The sequence below is a fragment of the Clupea harengus genome, chromosome 22 (genome assembly GCF_900700415.2).
Source record: "Clupea harengus chromosome 22, Ch_v2.0.2, whole genome shotgun sequence".
Lineage (NCBI taxonomy): Eukaryota > Metazoa > Chordata > Actinopteri > Clupeiformes > Clupeidae > Clupea > Clupea harengus.
Genome location: NC_045173.1, coordinates 12,523,599 through 12,547,358, shown reverse-complemented (window position 1 = coordinate 12,547,358; position 23,760 = coordinate 12,523,599). Strand labels below are relative to the sequence as shown.

Here is a 23,760-nt window from a genome sequence, read left to right as displayed (position 1 = left end):
AATAGTGTGGCAGGGCAGTGATCTCTGGAGGGTTGACACACACCAGCACACCAGCACACGTACACTCACTCACTTAACTCGCTCACACACACACACACACACACACACACACCAGTTCCTCCAGTTTCACTGGTAACACCCTTTTGTCCCGCGCTGCTTAATGTGATGTGCCTGGGGGCGTGGCTATGGCACACTGACCTCACAAACCACCTCCTCCTCTTGAGAGATGAACAGCCCTTCCCACTGTTGTGTGGGACGGACTATAGAAGGTTACCACACATACAAACACACAGAAACATACCAATAAATACATATATATATATATATTTAACAAATACCTGGATCTAACTATGCCACTGCCCAGGTAACATGAGGGCAGCTGCTTTGGCAACTTGCTTCCTGTTTCTCAATTGGGAATCTAAGAAGCCTGAAAGCCAAGACAACAATAGCCTCCCTCATGAATATGAAAGCCACAGCAGAAGAGGGTGCTTGAGACATGAGGTCATCATAGGTGCAGGCTTTACTGAGTGGGAGGCCTATCAGCTGTGAGGCTGTGTGTGAGCGCCACAACCTGTTCCTCCTAGGACACACTGACTCACTTCCTATGAAGACCAGGGAGAGGCTACAGGGAGAGCACCAACCCTCAGAGAGTACACTCATTGGAACCAGGCCGCACAGAGGCACATCAGAGGCGGCAGGAATTTCTATGATCAGTGGGGAGTGATGAGCAGTCATATGGAAAGACAGATAAAGATAGTCCTTTGACACTGACCATCGACTGCACTCATTGGCACTGACACTCTGAAACACTCAATTCTGAAACACACACATACAAAAAACACGCACAAACAAAAACACACACTTACACACGACACACAGACAGACAGACAGACAGACAGACAGACAGACAGACAGACAGACCGACAGACAGACCGACAGACAGACAGACACACACACCCCAGCGCCATCCTGTGCCAGTGTTTGCATGTGCCCAGACATGTTGTGGCTCAGAGCTATGGCAGACAGCTCAGATAAGGGAACGAGAGGAAGACTCCCCGCACAGCTCCTTCTAATTACACTTCACACACAGGAGAGAGGGGTCCTGGCCCCTATGGATCTGTGACAGGAGAGAGGGACCCTGGCCCATATGGGACTGTGACAGGGTTGGAATTGAAACCCGCCACCAGTTAATTTGATCAACCTACCAGCCACGGTACCACGTAAACAAAGGGGGCATTTAACAAACATAATTGACGAGATTGAATCATTCCATGAAAAAGTCAACTCAATTGTCAGGCATCCTACATAAATAGTGTTGTTACTTACCAGCCTTTGCAGCCACGGTTAGGTAAAAGTTATCTACGTCTCCTTCTGCATCTCGACCAATCAGAGTAAGGTTTGGACGTGAAAGTCAAAGCTGGAGAGCACTTCCTTATTAGGAATTCACAAAGTTGACTAGACTAATTCTACAGACTATTTGTTGTTACATTGCGCATATAATAAGTGTGTGTGTGTGTGGTGTGAGGGAGAGAGAATACAAAATGAATAAGCATTTGTGAATAAATATCAACTGAATACTGTTTTATGGGGAAAATGTGTATCACTATGTAAGCACTACACAACAGTCAGTTACACACAAAGGTGCAGTTACAAAATGGTGGCTGGTAAAAAATATGGCTGGTAGAATTTAGAATCTTCGGTTGGTGGAAGAAATATTGAATTTCCAACACTGGACTGTGAGAAGTGTGATCAATAGGTCTACACTGTGGTCATAAAACGTGTACAATTGGAAAACAACAGATCCCAGGAGGTTACCTGCACCAGTGTGATGCTTGGCGCATGATGGCTTAGTATACCAGACAAATGATCCCAATTGGTCAAAAGACTAACCTTTCATCAGCTTGCTTAAATGCGTGCTCCCTATATTGCCTGCAGCCTTCAGTGGCCATGCATAGGGCAATTTCTCCTGACCACAGGGTCACAGGGAGAAAAAGGATGATCCTGACCATACAACTTTTCCTTATATTGGTCATAAAAGCAGAATATGTGCATGCATGCATGTAACATTGAATGAATTAAGCTTGAAAATGCTTTGTAGATATTTTTAACAATTTCGTTTTCATTTCTTGTTCTGTATAATCACTTGCATTGCACTGAGGCTCCTCTATAACTCCGTTATTCTTCCTTTTTTGCGATGTTAAATTCAAATGGACGGCAACAAGTGCAGTTATTTATGAGGTTTTCCAGTTTCTGGACATGACCCTGCTGTCACTACGCCCTGCTACGGTTGTTCTGTCCTGGTATTAGGATCAAGTCCGAAAAATAAGAAAAGCAGGCAAAACCAACATAAACCAGGAGGAAAACAGGCCCCAATCAAAACAATGGACATCTTGCTCTACCTCTACCTACCCATGTTTAGGGCAAAGGTATGTCTTGATACATTGCGGGTCAGTGTGAGGTGTACATAATACACAGTGTTCCACTCTTTGAATTGTATGTAATGACGATCGGGCGGAAAACGGCTGCTAGCATACCTCCAACAGGCCACGGCAAGCAATGTCCCACTAGGGGCTGAGAGCACAAGCCTAAGGCTAATGGAGTGTAAACTGGTGGTAGTTCAAATGGGCAAAACCCACTAGGCCATTTTAGATCACTCGGATGGGATCCACACTCCTCACAACGACCAACATACCTGCCATTAACCTGATTCAAGGCCCCCCAGTGGATAGAAAGTGTTTGGTTAACGTATGCCATTTCACATAGAGAACCTCTCAAAATACTGACGATACAAATACTATGTGAAGTATTGATGAATGGTTTTCAGAGTGTCAGAATCGCAATAAAACAACAGTACAGATATTATATCTTCATCACAGGTTGTCTGACTGAATTGTATGCTTTGGTGCTAATTTGACAAAATGTCAAATGACAAAAAGTCAATGTTTTTATGTTGTTGTTACCATGCGACATCTGCACTTTGCAAAACGACATGGGAAGGCAGCAAGGGTGAGTTTGACTACAAGTGTAATCCAGCGAAATATCAACCAGTCTTGGAACTCTTTGAGCACACCTTGTAACTCTCACAGCTCTCCTCTTTTTCAAACTCACCCACCTCTTCTGCCTCCCCTCTACCCTGTTTTCTCCTCTTTCTTCAATTCTCCTTTCCCCCTCCTCTCTCTCTCTCTCTCTCTCTCGTTTTCTCAGGAGTCAGCCAGCGTTGATGACTTCCAGACTGTGAGGCGTGGCAGCAGTCTTCTGTTGATGCTGCATACAGTATGCTGAGGCATATGTTTCCTGCCCCGCACTCTTCAACCCCCTCCCCATCCCTCCTCATCTCTCTCTCTCTCTCTTCTCTCTCTCTCTCTCTCTCCCTCCTCATGTCTCTCTCTATCTCTCTCTCTCTCTCTCCCCATCCCGCCTCATCTCTCTCTCTCCTCATTCCTGTGGATCCTGCTATTCTCTTGGCAGAAACGTCCCACCACATGTAATAAAATGTCAGTGGTTTTTTTCCAGGCCTTTAACTCCTCCCACCCCTACCCCTACCCCAATCTCTCTCTCTCTCTCTCTCTCTCTCTCTCTCTCTCTCTCTCTCTCTCTCTCTCTCTCTCTCTGTCTCATGTCCTTCTATCTATAAGGGGGTTCACTTCAGACCTCCAGACAACTAGCCTTGGCCTTCAGAGGCCATGGGGCCACAATGGGGGTCTGGCTGCAAACCTCTGGTACCAAACACAACAAAGACAAACCAGAGCACCAACTGGGCCTTCAAACGCCTGCAGACAAACTGCAGCTCAGCAAAAACCAGAGAGCATCTCTAGGATGCGGTTGGATCCGTTTTTTTCTCTCCTCCTCATCTTCTCCCCACATACCCCCCAAAAATGTTAGATCATCTCCAATCTTCATCCATCATAACAGTCATGCTAAATTAAAATAGAAGTGGGGAAGCATTTAGGGGATCAGATTTTTGGATAGGGGAAACTGTATATTAGGATACCAGACGACTCCAAACGAGAGAAACTGATTTATAGAGCAGTCTACACAAAAACCGTATGTTTTCATATAGGCTAGATCATGTTGACTAAGAATAGTTTGTGTTAGTTTTAGTGAAGTCTCCAGCCTTCATTCTATGTGACCGTGGCGGTGTCTGGAATAAAATGGAAATATAATAATGGCTGAGACCACTTGGTTTATTTCATTTTCCAGGGAAGGGACAGATATGTGGCATATGATACAAGACCATACGCTTATACACAAACACACACACAGTGTGGTAGTTCGATATGTGGGAATACCAGAATTCACATTTCCAGATGAGCAGCACATTCTATGACCCACTCACCACCGCAGCAGATGGACAAACACACACACACACACACACACACACACACACACACACACACACACACACACACACACACATATACATTAATAGATAAGCACGAATACATCATAATGGGGGTCCAAGAGAAGCCCTCATGCTGTGCTTCTGAGATTGGGCTCACACAAAAGACCTGTCTCACCTGGCAAAGACAATCCTGAGTCATCAACCTGTTATTCAGAAACTCAATTTGCAGACATTTCTGCCCTCAAGACAATTCAAATAAAAGTGTGATGTAAACACTGAGAAAGCATCGTTACCCTGACAACATCTAAAAACATAATATCGGGGATAACTGCTGGTTCAAAGTACCTCCAGGGAGCTGTTCAATAACAACAATCAAACAAATACATAAATAACAACAAATAAATAAATAACAACAAGTGCCATTGAATGTCACTGAGGAGCTCAGATCCATACATATCCAATATTATGGATAGGCCACAATCACTGTGCTACGGGCAACTTTGCTAGGAGACCTGGGAACGCTTTTTGCTAAGGATACCACTCATCGATCCAGTCAAACAAAACATGTCAACAAGATAACCACGGTTTGATTGGAGTCTATGACATGGCACAAGGACTTCCTGGGAATGTCGCCCTTCAAATAGTTGGGAAATAATGACTGACAACTGTGGTGTGAAACACGTCAACAAGTGAGGACAGGCCTCGCCCTGCACAAAGAACCCTGAGAAAAATGTTGCACACCTCTCTATCGATTGGCTACAGACAGGGGCAAAAATAACATGTGATCTTTTAGGCTGTGAAACCTGACAAATTTGTTGAACACCCACACACACACAGACACCCTAACATTTATTTATAGGCCTACCACTTTTGTCCTGGGACTGGTCAGTTCATTTGCTGAAATCAACCTGAGTGAAAAGCAGTGGAATAGTCTTTCTACCTAGAGTTTTCAGCTCATACTGAAAACTGCTGTGTGTGTGTGTGTGTGTGTGTGTGTGTGTGTGTGTGTGAGAGTGTGTGTGTGTGTGCATGTGTAGTCTATGCGTCTGTGCTGTCTTGCCATATGGAAGACAGGAATGTGAAGGTCTAACTGCGCAAAACACACACACACACACATGCTCTCTTTCTCTCATACACACACACACACACACACACACACACACACAAAGAAAACCCTGTTTAGACTTGCAAGAGTCAATTTATGACTGTATGACTTGCACTCAGCAAGTGCAACATGAATTGATTCATGATGGTGAGAGCTCAATGTCTACCTATGGTCAAAGAATGGAAGCGCGAGACAGAGAGGGAGGAATACGTAATGTGCTCCAGAGGCAGAGAGCCCGAAACAAAGGCCAGTTACACACACTCCAGGGCCGCTATGAGAGGAACAACACTAAATAAGAACGCCAGAAAGTAAATGTGTTAGGGCATACAAGCGCCAGACACATGTAACATGTAACACACACACACACACACACACACAGACACACACACACACACACACACACACACACACACATAACAAAATAATGTGTTCAACGTAGGAGGCTGTTTCCTAACTTCTGCACTCAGGCAGAGGAGGCTCGTGCAGAAACAGAGTGAACTTCGCTAAAAAAGTTTCCTGTTGACTTTTGAATTTGAAAATGCATAGTGGCTGGCATTGAGAGCCACACTCCGTCCACTGTGAGCGCAGGCAGCAGCTTCATGGACCTGTCCAATACTTCCATGTTTGCTTTGGCTAACCTTGCATAGCAAACATACCTTTACACACACTCACACAGACAGACAGACAGACAGACAGACAGACACACATATCCACAAACACACACACTGACAAGCATAAGCACACCGGGAAGTAGGAAATGATGATAGGATCTGATAAAACACCTTCCAACACACACACACACACAGACACACACACACACAAACACACACACACACACACATTTATATACAAATACACGTAAACATACAGGCTAGGGCAGATGTTGCTTACAAGGCTAAAAACCTGTTCAGGTGTGATCCTGAGCAGTGTGCAGTGCTGACCCATGAAGCCCAAACACACCAGTGCAGGTTTGCTGTGTGGGAAGCCAGACGTGAGGAACACACAGAGCTCAGTCTAAAGGAGCTGCAGGAGCTGACTCCAGGGGAAAAGTCTTCCCCACCCCCAACCCCCCACTTCTTCCCCATCTCGCCTATTTGGAGTAAAAACTGTGAAAAAGCCAGAAGAAAATACAACTCTTGAGGAATGCAAAGGAGGAGAACAGACGCGCCGAATAGCACTGTTTCCACTCACCGTGTTGAAGTACCAGACTTTCTTGAAGGAGAGCCTCTTTTTGAGACTCATGGTTGAGCCCCGGCAGGAGGCGTGAGGAAGAGTGCGAGGATGAGGAGAAGGTGGAGGCGGTCGAGCTTACATGTCTGAGCTGTGTGCGGCTGTGAGGCTGGGCTAGGACTGAGCGCTACGACCGGCGCCACGGCAGAAGCCATGCCTCCCCAGAGCAGAGAGCGCCTGAGCAACCACTCACTCACTCAGCCCTACCACGGCATGAGCAGACACGTTCACAACACACACAAACACACACACACACACACACACACACACACACACACACCCAAACACACACACACACACACAAACCCAAACACACACACACACACACACACACACACACACACACACACACACACACACACACACACACACAGACACAAGCGTGCGCGCGTTTGATTTGCTCACTCGTTGATTCACTGACGAAGAAGTTCCATTCCAGCTCCAGCACTGTTCCTATAGCAACCAGGCCCCACAGCAGGAAGCTAGCCCCCTTTTTTCCCCTTTCAGTCCCAATCCCTAGCTATAACTATAGAAGTAAGGAACCCAGAGGAATGGTAGGATTTTCTCCCCGCCACCCCCTCCTTTCTCTTCCCCCCTTCCAACCCCCTCGCTCCCTTCCGTGCTCCTTTTGTCTTAGGCGGCTCTGAGGCACGGGGAGAAGCTCCTCTCCCGATGGCTGGCCCAGCACTTAACCCACGTCTGGCTGCTTCCTCAATCCCAGAGGTGGATTCCTTTTTTTTTTTTTTTTCCCAAAAAAGCAAACACTGAGCCAGCACTCCTGTTACTCCAGTGAAGTAGTTGGGAGAAACAGCGTAGCCATTACACTCCACCTGGCCAGACTGAAATGATTCAAGGTCAAGGCAGAGCTCTCCACTCTTTATCACAACCTCAAACACGGCTCCCTCCGGTGAAAACTGAGAAATAAAATACCAATACTGATAATCGTCCGGCTTGTCCTACAAAATGGAGAGCGCTCAAGCTCCAGCCTGTCTCAGCAGCCTGCTCCTGGAGGTCTTGGCTGAGGATTGAGGCGTTGGGAAGTGTGAGGCGAAAGAGTAGGGAATTTTTGCTGAAAGGATCATTATTGGGGCAGGAAACTGGGGGACTGGGAGTGATTCAATGGGGAGAGGTGTGTGTGTGCGTGTGCGTGTGTGTGAGAGAGAGAGAGCGAGAGAGAGAGAGAGAGTGTGTGTGAGAGTGTCCATTAGCAGAACAGTCTGGGACTAATGAAAATCAGGTCTGCAGAAGGTCAGAAAAGTGTTAAATAGTAAAAAAAAGGATCCTTGAGTTCCTCCCACAAAGGCATCATTTACTTCTAGCCATATGCTCTAGCAGGTAAACGTGCGAGTGTGGCGGTGGGCAATTTCCTGCAAAACCTCCTCCAAACAATACTCTAAAAAAATGCACTTTGTTACTTCACCTCAGTGCCTCCACTAATGCCTGTGAAGGGACTTCACAGAGAGTCCCTTTTGGTCTCCTCTCTTTTCCTCTCATGCAAAAGAATGTATGAGTGTTTAAACTCAGTTCCTCTTGAGCGGTTATTTTGAGTTTCACTCCTCACGTTTCATTCGGATTTCTTAGGTGGGGCAGTCACAATATTTACATCATGGCTGGTCTCAACCTCCTGCTGCACATGTTCTGTGTTTGACCCGGCATGTTTCCCTTTTACTGGCCCGAATACATGCTGGCTCAAGTGCTAGAACCTGCAGAAATAACCAGATTTACTGACCCATACTGTCCAAATATTGACCTATCTTTTTATTTCATCTATGTAAGTAAGTCTAAGCGAGTTTTGTTCCAACTGGTTCGCCTCTGCATGACACAATATTAATTCTTGGTTTGTGGTTTCAAGCCAGAGTTTGCTATCTCGTGGAATTTTCCCTATGGTCAATCTTTTTCTATTTAGGTGAGACTGGGGGATTGAGTACTGAGTACGGCAACAGCACTTCCACAATCCAAATGCTGACTCAAAAGAAGGGGGACAATACAGCCCTCACAGCCATTGAAGTTCCCATCACATTATTCACCAGAGGATAATGGGATCTTTATGGAAGGAGGCAAAGCAAACTTGTCCAGGAGAGTCACGAGGCAGCAGAAGAGCACCGAGACGCAGGATCCCCAGGCCTTACTCTTTACTGTAGGCCGCTCTCCTTCCGTCAGGAAGCCCCGAGAGTCCTGAGAGTCCTGAGAGCCGGGTCACGGGTCACGGGTCACGAGTCACAGGTCCGGGTCACCAGTCCAGCATGGCCGTTAACTCCCAGGCTGCCTGTTCTTTTTTTCCGTTCTTCTCTCAGATGAAATGGCACGAGCCATGACGAGGACGTCTTTCAGGTTCAGATGATGTTGCAGTTACTGACTGGTACTTAAGCCAATGGCTAACTTAGTATGTACGGATTCAGATGGTCTGCCTTTATCTCTCTGTCCAAATTAAACTCTTTAACACCCCCAAACTTCCCACACCTTTCTCATGGTCATCTCAACCGCTTTGTTTCTCTTTTTACTTTGCCTTTGCCTACAAGTAAAGAGAAATCCCGTATCGTAACGATTCATCTCAAACTGATCAATAACTCAAAATTGCTCGAGCAGGGGTAACAGCAGTTGATTGTGTGAAATTGCTGTTTCAATGGGCCAAAGATGACCCAATAATCTGATCTGGCATCTACCCTTGATTTTGATTTTCTGCTCACCACTATGGACTCCGGAGCTTTGTTCAAGGTTGTGTGTAAATCCAGCAAAAGTAAAACGGCCTTGATGGCTTGGACCCCCCCCCCAACCATCAACATGATACGCTGCAATCAAAGTGTAATAAATAAGTTTGGCCGTGGCGTCATGTGGTGGATCTGCCAAAGGGTTTATTTGAGTTGACAGATCTGTGGTGCATATTTCCACTGCAATGCCACGTTCAATGAGGGCTTCACATTTGTGGCAACTGGCATGACCTGCGAGGAGAGGAGTCAAAGATCTGTGGGTAGAGCACCCCGGTCAGCATCCCGCTATGGAGCAAAGCATGAAAATGATTTTACACATTTACTAGTTAAAACGCTCTGTCATGCTATGCATGCTTTACAAGACTGAAATACCCCAGGTAGTTATTTGCCCAGTCAAATGGCAGGACTCCTGCTGGGAAAACCTGCCAGTAACTTTGACTGGCATGACCTTAATGGCAACATTAAAAACGTATCAATCCATCAGGCCTCAACAAATCAACAGGAAAGGTTAAATTGTCACGAAAAAAAAGCTATGACCTACAGCTACAAAACAGTTTCCGTCCCTGTTCCATTTGCCTGGGCTCCCTCAAACACTTAACAAAAGAAAAATGGTGACCCTCTGGCACTTCTATCAAAACATAACATTTCATGCTTTTCATGACAAATGCAGAGCACTATGACTATGGTTGCAACTACACATTAAAGATAACTGACAGACAGCCAGAAGTGTGTAGCTCAAGAGAGATAAAGCATTTCAAAAGGCTGGATCCTGTATCCTCTTACTGTTTGGAAAAGAGTGAACTGCACACTCTGCTCAATAATTCCTTGTACACGTCACAGTTAGAAATGTTAACAGAAGAACCACAAAATTGTATTTCAGTCTCTGTCACTATGAATTCAGATCTTGGAAGTGAAATCATCCCATCCCCCGTCTCTTCCAGACACAACGGTAAGGCAATTTTACTTTCCCTGTCAGTTCAACCAGCTCCTAATTACAGGGTGTTAAAGTCATATATATTCTAAGCAGTGCAGAGCATTGTTTCCACGATCTGTAGGTTTACCACACGAGTAGAACAAATGAGAAAATCTGCACATATTATTCTAGGGCAGTTGACCTGTAAAAATTCAAATTCGAATAACAATCATACTTTTGTTGAATTTGCATACAAGCACAATATTTAAGATGAAATTACCTCATGCATGGGGAGACATTTCCAATCAAATAAGATGTAACATTTTTATTTCATACTTAAAATCTAAGCGGTTGATGATGAAAGTCACATTTTAGTTTCAGAAATAAAAAGGTTAATCCCAGCATACACCAGGCCAAGAAAGTAATGTAGTATACATGTGCGTGCGCACACACACATACACACACCCACACACACACACACACACACACACATCGACACACACACACACATTATGTCCTCAGTCACCCACAAACATTAATCCAAACACAAGAACCGAAGACAAAAGACCCACTACACGTGTCAACTTTTACACAATCCCTCCATCTCACTCAGGGACAAACTCATTTGTTTGCTTACCACAGCATCTGCCCACTCGCCACCAATCATAGGGCTGCTTTGAAACCTGCCACAACATTGCCCTCTACTGCCCCTACTCCGCAACTGCACCAAAGCACATTTCCCGCACAGGAGAGGCAATCCATTAAGGGCCCGATACCTGGCTTGGCACCCCATGGTCATAAGCCAATTAAACCTTTGCCTTATCGCAGGTGGGCACTGGGAAAAGGCCACGGCGAGCTCAAGGGAATTCGGAGCAAAAAAGGTGGGTCACAGGCAGACATCTGAGGGAAAAGCTGTTGCTTGGACAACAGTGTGAGAGGGCTCCCTCTTCAAGCACTGGAGGTCTTCAAAACAGAATTGTGGCTTCAGGACGCTTCTACCACTGTCAGAGGAGCGTTTTTATTATTTATTAACTGTTATTAACAAACAGACAGGAGGGGGCAGGTGCTCCAAAACCTCTATACAGAAACATGTGGCATTTGGACCAATTTTAAGCAAAAGGTATGAAAGGTACAAACATGTTTTTTTATACACTGTGATACGTTCACATGTTTCAATGAACTCATGACAAAGTGAGCATAGGTATTAGCTCACTGCTATGTGTGAAGCAAACACAGGGTATATCAACGATTTAAAATAATTTCAAATCATGTATTCTAACATCAAGTGACAAATGTCCCACTAGGACATGTTCTGACAAGTGATATCTCTTTGCAGTAACTTCAGACCAAGCCATTTGCTGCATCTTGGGATGAATTGTCTTTTTATTCCAAAACACCATCAGTTGCCTATAAACTCCAGTACAATCATGTCATACCTCTCGATTACGGACAGTTGGATATCAAAGCATTTATGAAGCAATATATGGAAATTTAAAGGGGACACACTAGTTAAAATTCTTCTGAACTCGCAGGGCTGTGCAAAGTTTTCCTGCAAGGTGCTAGAGATTTGAGCCGTAAGGTAGATTTTGTTTGCAAAACCTCTTTTAAAAAAATCCTCCTGTGATGTTCCACAATTACTATATAATGGTAGTAACTCTGTCAATGGCTGACCTTGACTGTTCAAATTACAAATCTATCTGTTTCTTCCGGAATCACTGATTGGTGATGAGAAAGTAACCGGGCGAGAGTATTTTTTGGATGTTTGGACGGTACAGAACTCTGTGTCAGGGGTGTGATCAGAGAAGACTGCATATTGTAGGTACCAACAAAGTGAATGCAATGAGGAGTCGAGCTTTGGTTACTGCCGAGCCCAGAATTCCATGGCATGACCACACAAGCACTTCAGAGTGGTGAGACAGCACACACACACTTTTGGTATTCAAACCCAACCCCACACTCGCATACTAACAGCACGGTAACCCTGTTCACGCATACTAACGATATATATACAAACACACAGACATTAAATATCACACTGTCAAACAGACGGACGAAAGCACCATACTTGTGTTTTCTGGAAGATGACAGTGTCACGTATGAGCCATATAAAGGTCTATGTGTGTTGCCGTTCCTTGTGTGTCCATGTGTATGTGTGTGTGTGTGTGTGTGTGTGTGTGTGTGTGTGTTCAGGAACACTTACTCCGTCAGCGTTCGCGCACAAAGTTTGCTCCATGTATGTCCAGCCGTGCAACTCTCCACAGCAAAGCTTCAGACCGCAGCTCTTCTCTGTGTAAACACATCCATCCGAGTGGGTGCCCGTAAGACTGTGTGTGTGTGTGTGTATGTCTCTGTGTGTGTTTGCGCGCGTGTGTGGGGACAGCACACACACAGACACGCTGTTTGCTAGAGAGCGTGAGCCCTGAGTTCTTGTAGCCCGTCACTGTCGCTATCGCTGTAAGCTCCCGTCGCCTATCTCTCTCTCTCCCTCTTCCTCCCACACTCCCTCCCTCTCTCCCTCCCTCTCTCACGCACCCCCACTCTCCATAATTCCTATTCCGCCCACAGAGCGAGGGGCTGAGGAGGAGATGCACAGACATGCTCGCTGCTAAGAGGGGAATTGCCTTAGTGTGTGCGGTGTGTGTGTGTGCACGTGTGTGTGTGTGTGTGTGTGGGCGTGTGTGTGTGTGTGTGTCTGTGGGCGTGTGTGTGTGTTACATATACCAGACATGAAGAGCAGTACACACTGTAGTAACGCTGCCGTGTGGAATGAGGAAGTGCAGAGCCCAGAACGCATGTTATTCTGAATGCTACAGGGCACCTGTTTGGCCTTAACATGTTTGCAAAATAATATGCACGTATGGGGGGGGGTTCATGTGTCCATTTGTTTGTGTGTATTTCTACACTATATGGTGGTTCTGGTCTCATGTCTTTGCCTTTTAAGTTCAAATGTCATCTGAGTGTGTGTGTGTGTGTGTGTGTGTGTGTGTGTGTGTGTGTGTGTGTGAATACCTAAGTGTGGTCTGTACTGCTATCTAGATGGTAGGCCTTGACTAGTGTGTAGGACTGTGAAGATATGAGGCTGTAGCATTCTTTTGCAAGCCTCAACACACCTTAGCAAAAGTCTCTCTTTTTACTGATCTACCTCGCACCGTCTGTTTCAAATGTATGTGCACTGGAATTAATTCCTCTACACACTTGTTCTAGGTCAGCTGTACAGCTAAATTACCCCCCCCCCCCCCCTACACACACACACACACACACACACGCACACACACGCACACACACTCCACCCTTACCCCACCCCACCATGTTAAATCACTGCCTCTTTATGAGTCCTTCAGCACTGACTGTGACACATACCAGTGCACAGTTAACAACTCGCGGACAAGACCATGGAAAAGTACTGACACAGATCACCCTTACTGCATTCGGAGATGGCGTGTGTTGGCTAATAGTGGCCCTAGGATAAAATAATATCTGCCTGTTATTAGATTATACATGCATGAAAAAAAACAGTGTGTGGTTTGTTTATGGCTGTCTTTGGGGTCCTCAGCAGCACAACAATTAAGTCTGATTGGGACCTCCATTGACCATAGCTATAATAAAAGTGTACCACACGCACACACATGTACGCACACACACGTGCATACACACGCGCACACAGAAAGTGAGAGAAAGAAACAAAGAATGAAAGAGTCAGACTGTTCCGATACAGGCATCACAAGACCAGGCATGGAGTCTACTGTCTTCCAGCATGGAGTCAGACATAGCCTAAATACACACTCAGACACTTGCCGCAATCTTCACAGATCTCAGCAGGACATACAAACAAGACATTCAAGCAGACCCTGAGAATACTGGCATAATGTGTGTGAGAAATACTGGGAGACACCACTACCCCCTCTTCAAACTTCACACAGATCTATGCTCACACAAGGCATGTCCACCTATAGCCACGACATCCAATGACCCTTCCATTATTAGATTCATTACAGACACACCTGATTCATTGTGTCCCTTTGTGAGGACATGGTACAGTGTGCAGAAGAGGGAGATCACAGGACAGCCATTAACTTAAAGACACACGTACACACGTTCAAGGTGTTGAACAAATTCAACAATTTATTACTGGACAGGCATATTGAGCTGTGCACACACACACACACACACACACACACAGTTTCTACAAATAAACATCTAAAGGGGTATTTCAAATGATCAGGGTAGTCACGATGCCGTGGAGAGGAAGGAGGGAGATGGTGCAGATGGGTAGACATGGAACAGCAAAACAGCTATTGGCTGCACAGATGGTAGAATTATAATAATAATAATAATTATTATTATTATATATTATTATATTAGACATGGAACAGCAAAACAGCTATTGGCTGCGCAGATGGTAGAATTATAATAATAATAATTATTATTATTATTATATATTATTATATTAGACATGGAACAGCAAAACAGCTATTGGCTGCGCAGATGGGTAGACATGAAGACATGCTGCAGGGAACTCAGCCAGTAGCAAAACTACAATATGCCCATGTGTGTGCATGACCATGCATGTTGACATAGTCAGCTTATGAATTTGTTATTCTGTGCATTTCACATGAGTGTGTCTGTTTGTTTGTGTGTGTGTGTGTGTACGGAAGTATCTCACCAGAGGGCAATAACTAGTGCGTGTATTTGCATGTGTGTGTGGTGTGTGTGGAATGGGAGATCTGCAGCCCTTGCTAACAACAAGAATGCCAACTCATTTCTCCTCAGATCTCATTAGTACCGAACACACAAACATGCTCTTTTGCTCACATACACACACAGACAGGCATTAATTAATGCCCCCTACCACACACACACACACACACACACACACACACACACACACACACACACACACACACACACACACACACACACACACACACACACACACACACACACACACACACACACACACACACACACACACACACACACACACACACACACAGAGAGAACCACCGCACACCAATTACTTCCCTACCTCAACACAGAGCCATCTCTGTTCCCACAACACTGGCACTATTACCACATATGCCACACCACAAAAAAGGGTTCAAGCAACCGGAAGGGAAAAGTAGGGAACAGGGAGCAGAGCAGAGCAGAGCAGAGCAGAGCAGAGCAGAGCAGTGTAGGGCATCAGACCCACACGACACCATGAGAGGGAAAGAGATGAAGCCCTGGGACCACTGAGCAAACTGGGTCAGTGGTGTATCTGCCCAACAGGCACACTGGTCTTTTATGTACTTATAAAAAGCATAGAGCTTTAGAATGCTCAGGAAAGTACTCGCCAGCTGAGGTGTGGGGTTTAGGACGACAGTAATAGACCAAAACATGGGTGGTCAGACTAACACAGTTTCTGGGGGGTGATGAGACATACTGAGATGTTGCGTGTCCAAACCTGCTGGATGATGTTAAAGTCCGTTTACCGGAGGTCTGTTTTAAGGCTGGTTGTGGACCAGGACAGGCTTAGATACGAAGATCATGAGGCGCTGATTCCTAACTGCCAGGCCACTAACAATGACAGAACAAACAATTCAAGGCAGGCTGCTACTGTCTGGCTTTAAGCTCAAATCATTATCACTCATCTCCACTCCCTGGAGGGGTTTTCCAACTCCATCGCATTCCTCATGCAGCCCAGAGAGAAAACCCTTTCCCATGCCATAAACAACAAAGAGATCCGCTCATTACTGCTATCTATCACTGGGACGGGGACACGGAGGCGCAGGGCAATGCAGGCTGACAAACATCATACTGTTGGTTCAACAACACTGTTTTTCAGTTCATGTTGCTTTTTTATTTGAGTTTTGATATAAACTTCACAGAGCACAATCTGTATGGCATTCAAAATGCCAACCCCTTGCTGAGATGTGGTTAGTGGTTAGTACAGTAATACTGCTACAATAGTCACTCTAATGGTCACACTGCAGCATCGTATGTATAAGCTAAGAAAGCTTCCCTACTATGTTTTTCCCTGCAGTAAAATGATACACACCTTGAAAGAATACAACACTACTGAGAAATAGAAAGTACAGTGAGTCAGATGAATCAAATTGTATAACGCTAATGAAGGTTCAGAAAGGTTTAGGAACGATGCACAGCACACTCACACAGAGCCCTGCTCCAACTCTTTCCATGGAGCCTGTGATGAAAGTCTGCCATTGTAGATACCTTTTTCCTGTGACAAATGCCATAAAAAGCTCCAAAGACTGTTGTCGCTTTTCTTGGTTATTCACAGCTAAGGAATAATCATAATGTCAAGTGCTCCAATCTTTTTCTTTGTCCCCTCATCTAACATATTTTGTTGCCACGGCGACCCGGGGGTCACATGTGTGCCTATCGTGAGCGCCACGTGAGAGGCACGTGATTCACCGTGACGAGAAGCACCCCCTCCTGTCGCGTCGCCTAAAATTAGATCCGTGTGTGGTCCGAGCATCATTAGCTACAGTTAGACGCCACATAAATCCATAACATTCTGGGTTTTAAGTTATGACTGCATATCTGGGCTGTTACTCACTGATAGGTCTTTTGTATGTTAGTGAGCCAGGGAGTTGTGTTGTGTTGTAGCTAATTGTTATTTTTTCTCATTTGCTACAGAACATTTTCCCACATTTCAAAACGTACAGAATTAACACACTGAGATGTGCTATAAGAAAGATACCGGTTGTACAACTAACCTATTTTCATCTCCGTAAACACAAATGTAAGGTGCTACAGGTGCTGCATTACCTCCAGGTCATCCAGTGAGCGGGCCAGACTGATGCGCTTGGAGCGGCCAAATGAGCGACGACCTGACGAACGATGGGGCAGAGGAGGGAAGCCTAGGGACAAGCCCCGGAACCTTCCACCCTAGGGAGGAGAGAGAGATAGTTACATTACATTACATTACATGTCCACATACATGGAAATGAAATACCTTATACTTGCAGATCCTTGCAGAACAAATGTTTGTGTAGTGGATTTTGCTCAGACAGGCAGATATACATGTATAGATAAACATGCAAAGACAGACAGCTATCTGTGATGGGAATAAAACACTTTCATACACACAGAGTTATGTTTGCTCATTCTACAACAGCAAACACAAGAACAACAGTGAAATAATGATTTCAAAAATCCAAGGCACCACTTCCTCCTAAGCCTTTCACAGTGGTTTCTCAGAAGGTCATTCAAGGCTCCAGCCTCAGTCCACAACTGCACCACACTTCAGATAGCAGGGAGTCCTTTCAGCCATGGCCTTCGGCTGAAAATAGCCAGCAACAAGCCATAATGGAAACATCACGCTCACACATTCAGTTGTGTTTTTGCTGAGGGGGTTGGGTGGAGAGGTTGTCTCACATGACCCTACTCTACTGAGGACGCAGTGGGCTTGAATGCACCTCGCAGAGGTCCCCCATTCCCATTCATGTTCACGGCCATTCCTTGGCCATGTTCTGTCCTAGCAGCATAAGCGAGAGCTATTAAGTTTTGATTCACTTGTTTTGCTAGCCTTGCTTACGATACACAAGAAGGCCCATTTTGAGTCCACGCTTTCAGCATGGGTTTGGTCCCACTGTGGCCTTGAGCATTTGTATTGTTTTTATAGGTTCATCCTCTTCTCGGAATTTCATGTGCCTCAAACAGTTGGGCATAAGACATGCTATTTTGGACATAGAATAAACCTCATTCAGGCCTTATCAGAAGTGCACTGATTTGCCCGTTAGGATGGCAGGTTATGCAAGTCGTGCACGGAAAGAGCAAGAAAAGAAGAGAAATAAACGCCTATCCTATGCCTGAGATGTATTCACCATCAATCGTGAAAGCAGCCCCCACAATGAAACCGACCACAAACTCCCAGGCGTTAAGATGTTCACGTTAACCCTTTCAAGTCACAGTCGATCGAAAAACTGAAGAGGTCCTTTGTTTCCACGTAGACACCACAGTAATTCTCCTGATGGAGCCATTTAGCAACTGCACTCATTTTGTCGTCCAAAGCATTCAGCACCTAGTTCACACAATGCACTCCTGTCACCCAGAGTAGAGATATCTAAAGACATCTCCAGTGTATTCATTTGCTGAGGAGCGGCATTCAGCTTTATTTTGAAGGCAGGTAAATAATGGTAAGTGAATAGAGGTGTGTTTCTGCGGAATGGAATAACAGACAGAGCAGCTGGCCGATGAGGCTCTGGAGGAATGATGGAGTGACTGGGTGGAGAAGGGCCGCCCATCACCGAGCGCAATCAAACGGTCGCTGCTGTTGCCAGGAAACGGGGAAAACTCAGCTGCCCCTGTGTCCTGAGACGTCATCAGCTACATGGTGATCAGACGTGTGCGTGCACGGAGGAACACACAAACACGCTCAAGCCCATACATCACACACACACACATATTTGAACTTTCCATCCAAATCCATATGCATCTACGTACAAGCATACTGACACACACAGACACAATGGGGTTAAACAGGAGCATAGGTTAGAGAGATGAAACACACAGCACATCTGGTTTTCCAGTTGAGACGCTGTGTTTACTAGGGGGTTTGATTTACAGATACATTTTAATGGTAGGTTTCAGGTGAGGTGCAATAAGCAGCATTGCCTTTAAGCAAACTTGAAAAGCCACAAGAACAAATATTGGGGCTTTTTACACCTGGCATTAAAGGGTGTTTTGGGTGATCAGATTGCAATCGGATAGTACTTCACAACATGCAAGTATCTGTAAATGCACTCAATACGCATTGAGGACGGACTGTGATCCGATCGACCAAACCCCCTCTGGACGTGGTCAGGGACGCATTGTGACCACACTGAACACAAGTGTAAATGCAATTGTGCTGTCAATCCACACACAACAACTACGTGGGCAGAAATATGAATCGCACCCTACTGCACCAAACCAGCGATGTTTCAAAAAGCAAGCAAACACAATAGCGCAGCTTTACCGATGGCTACCAACTTCTTTTCTTCTTCTATCTGGTTTGTTTGTTGTTTCTTTTAGACTTGCGCAAATGAGAAGAGGATGTGATGTGAGCTGCACAGTGATCGGATCTCAATCATATTTCAATGTGGACACCGGAGACACATTGATACCAGGTGTAAATTTAATTTGGTTAAAATCATATCTAGATACAATCTGGATTCTGGACACATTTTAATGGAAAGTGTAAAAAGCCCCAATCATTTTCAGAAAAAAATGACTAGCATGAATAGCATAAACCACCTAGCCTAATCAATTAAAAATTGGCAGTTAAGTTAGAGTTAGAGTAAACTCTATTTAGAGTAAAATTTGGCAATTAAAAATGTGTGCATACGACAGAATACTACCCTACTGCCTTAAGAGAATACATTTTCAAGATGTTCAGGATCTTTCTGGGTATACATTTTCACTGTGTCACATTGAATAGTGTTTGAAAATCACATCCACTGACCATACCCACCCACTTTTAATTTGAATGACTGCACACGTCAAGTACTTCTTCTCCTTTAACAAAACAGTTTCTCACTCTACACCAGTGTTTCTTGTTTCATACCTGTGGGACCTACACTGGAAACCCAGAGAAGGGCTATCAGCAATGTTTGTTGTTGATGCAAGACCCCAGCATGTAATTGTATGCCAGGCATGCATACCAATAGATCAGGGGTTTTCAACCGGGGGTCCGCGGCCCCCTGGTGGTCCGCAACGGCATTGCAGGGGGTCCGCGACATGAGCCTAAATTGATAATTCATTTTTTTTAAATTCGCTTTGATATTTCAACACATTTCCAGATTACTCTTGAATATCGTGAAAAATATGTCTAACATAATATAAAAAAGATTCACGCTGACAGAATGTAGCCTTGCACCCATCCTGTGCTTTGCTAATATTAATGCATTGCGTCCCTAACGTCACGCCATACGCATATTATTCATAACATACAGTCTTGCGCGTGAAGTTGACAAGCATCTGCAGTTAAGCATAGCCTACGTGTACTTTTGAGGTTTGGTCGAAAAAGTAATACTTTTGGTGAACGACTGAAGTTATCTACTGTCCTTAGCTAACATTTCGTTCTAACGTCGAGTTAGCTGGTCAGAAGCACCAATGGATCGGTTTTTAGTGAGGAGAGTGACAGAGAGATAAGCTACCACGATAGAGGGACAAGGACAGGCCTCCAACAAAACTACGCCTTCACAGGATACAGGGAAACAAAGTAAAAAAAAAAGAAAATACAATGAGGAATACATCAAACACAGATTTGCAGTGACGACAGACAGAGCAGGAGAGGAGGTACCACTGTGTTTCGTGTGTTCAACATTACTGTCAACTAAAAAGCCATCGAAACTATTGCGGCATATGGAGACGCATCACGTTTTCTTGAATGCCAAGCCTATTGAGTACATGCAACAGATGTTGCGTGATTTTCATATGACTTAAGTTCTGGATAAGTTGCCAGACAGAGTTTCCAGAGCTTGCTGCAAAAGCAATGAGGTGTCTTTTGCCCTTTCAAACTACCAACCTGTGTGAGAGCGTTTCTTGAAGAATTAGTACAGGGCAAGGCTTGAACCAGAGAATGATATGAGACTGCTTTTTACCATTTCGCCAAGAATAGACAGGCTGTGTGGACTTCACCATGCCCAGATATTACACTGACAGGTCTCCCCTCTCTCTACACACACAAACACACGCACGCACGGACACAGGCGCACGCACGCACACACACACGCGCGCAGGTACATCAGTGGGCCGCGGATTACTTTCTAGTCAGAATGGTGGTCCCTGGGACAAAACTAGTTGAAAACCCCTGCAATAGATAGTCATTCTGCGAGTTAAATCTCTACTGGTGGCACAAGGCTACTTGTAATTTCTTGTGCATACACACTAAAATTGTGCTGAACACTTTTCTACACATACGGTATTTATGAAAAGATACCTGCTGGGAAAACATATGTAGCTCTGTGCAGGGTCTGGAGGTGGCGTACGCACGGTATTTGTAATTTGCAGATTGGCGACACCAAGAGGAGGTAACCAGTGATGCAAGTAGGCTAAACAGTCTGTGTCTCACTGCGGTCAGGAATTCTTGCGCATGTATTGTCAATTGTTTAGACATATTACTGCCATAACTGAACCGTCAACATACCGATCATGTCAATCATGTCAATTGTATAGGAAGGGACACCCGGTTGACTTTAAGCTATATTTAACAGTACAATATTAAATATTAAAAAGATTTAAATATTTAAAAAGCAATGTCAGGTTTTCACAATGCAATTAGCACAATTGACTGAACTCATATTGGAATACAGACACCAAGAGAGGATGATTAGTTGAATAAACCATAACAACATAATTAAATAGGCTACTCATTCTGAGACTCCATGACACTTACATGACTTGGATGATTTGGATGATTTATTCATTCTTTGATAAAGCAGTACAGCACACATTGTAAATACCGTAATTTCCCAACTATTAACCGTGGTTTAAATTTCTGCAGCCCTGCGGTTAATACATGTGGTCTATACATGGGAATGCATTCTTTTTTGCCTGGAATTAGTAACACGCACACTAACTCTCTCAGGTGGAATGGGTCTCTCTCCCTCTTTCACATTAATGTGTCAGGTAAAAACAACATGGGATACAACACACTTTCATTCACACTCAGTCTTCCATAACGATAAAGAAACGTGTGTGTGTATTTCCACCTATCTGTAGACTATTTAACAGGATGCTACGGAGCTCAAACCTCCGCGAGAGGTGTGTAACACATGCAAGGTCTCACACCAGTTGACCTAGCTATGAACTATACTTGTCTCTAGCTTAGGGAACCATCTTAACAGTTGATAGTTGCTAGCGTATGTAATATGAACTCATTTTAAAATGAGGTGAACATGAACTCGTGTTAATATGAAGCTGCACAGGTACCCAGAGGGTTTCTACCTATTGTAGCTTTTTAACTATCCTAGCTATCTCTTGCTTAGGGAGCCATCTTCACAGTTGACAGCTTGTAGAATGTGTTAATATGAACTCATGTTAATAGGAACTTGTGTTAAAAGCTGCTCAGGCACCTTGAGGGTTTCTCCCTTTTCCTATTACAATTTTTAGGAGACTGTTACATCAGTTAGATATCTAGCTATCATGTCATGCAAATGGAACTCTGCAATTTTAACTCTTTAAGATAATTGAAAGCCAAGTAAGACCGTTTGCTGCATAACCTGAAGCAAAGTTTAATTTCTCAAAATCAGCTCACAATTAAAAGGTAGTCTTGGGTTCGGAGTGATCACAACCACTTGTGGATCATGTTAAATGGCTTCACATAGACATTCAAAAATTCTGAGAGAAATAATGGGACATCAGTGGAGCAAGGGCTTACTCTGATACCAATGTAGCGAATTATGGGGTGAAGTCCCCCCTCCCCCTTGCCCTACTCGCACACGTTAATTCAGTGGCAGCCAGGTGATATATTAACGATTTGACTTAAACATTTAGTGTCCATTCCCACACAAAACCATAACACTGAATAAACACTTAATAAATGCATGCTTTTCACTGTGAGTGGGAATGAGGTAACCTGTGTGTGTGTGTGTGTGTGTGTGTGTGTATGTATGCATACGTGTGAGGAGAGGGTGTTGTATTTATGCTTGAAATGCCCATCCCAAACAACTTTGAAATGGCTTGTAGCGCTGAAACAACAACTACATGGCATTTGGTTTTACATGACAGGATGATGTAACATTGAATAAACTGCGGTTAATTCACGGGTGCCGTCAATACCTGAGTTTGTTTTAAAATACTATAATGCGGTTTATATATATGGTAAGGATTCATCCACAGGTGTGCCTTCCGTGGGGGGGTTTACCTGGAAGAGGTACGCTAATCTGATCAATATAAGGTGTGTCTTGACCCATATAATGATAATTGTGGGGTAGACTGTAAATGCATTCAGGATTTTATCTTGATCTGATCAAAATGCGGGATTGTGCATACACATGGTCCTATGGCAAGTTGTACACAAAGACTGATACATTTGGCCCCTGGAATAATTTCCATTATAGTTTCTTTTTATAAAGGCAGTTTAAAAAAAATCGGGCCAAAAAAACAGGGGTCATTGAAATACTACCATTAAGATTTATTTGTAGGGCGTCTTTTATTATCAGAGGCAAAATGACCTACTGCCATGATCATCATGACAATGTTCTTGTCCTGTCTGTCAAGCTGGTGGCAAACGAACCACACTTAAAATGCTGAGAGTCTGGTTTCTGTCCGGGACAGTTTTTGATTTAAACCATGGCCATCAGCAGTGTCTATAACAGCACAATGCTGCTGTCGGCCATGACACACAAGGCCAAGGCCAGGGGTCTAGAGCTGGAGTGTCCAACCTCCTCCTTTCGTTCTTTTTCATCTATCATGTTGCCTTATCTGACCACATCTTTCCTGTTTACTCCATGCAGTAACACATCAGCCCCTC

The 23,760-nt window shown here is 44.5% G+C and overlaps 1 protein-coding gene across 6 annotated transcripts in view; it reads right to left on the bottom strand.

Moving 5' to 3' along the window:
* The window catches only part of rgs12b (regulator of G protein signaling 12b), a 46,955-nt gene that overhangs the window by 15,044 nt on the left and 8,151 nt on the right, over window positions 1-23,760 (bottom strand). For all 6 annotated transcript variants that reach the window (XM_031560025.2, XM_031560026.2, XM_031560028.2 and 3 more), the window contains exon 3: window positions 17,070-17,189. In XM_031560025.2, coding sequence (XP_031415885.1) covers window positions 17,070-17,189 — 120 coding nt within the window. The remainder of the gene's footprint in view (window positions 1-17,069; window positions 17,190-23,760) is intronic.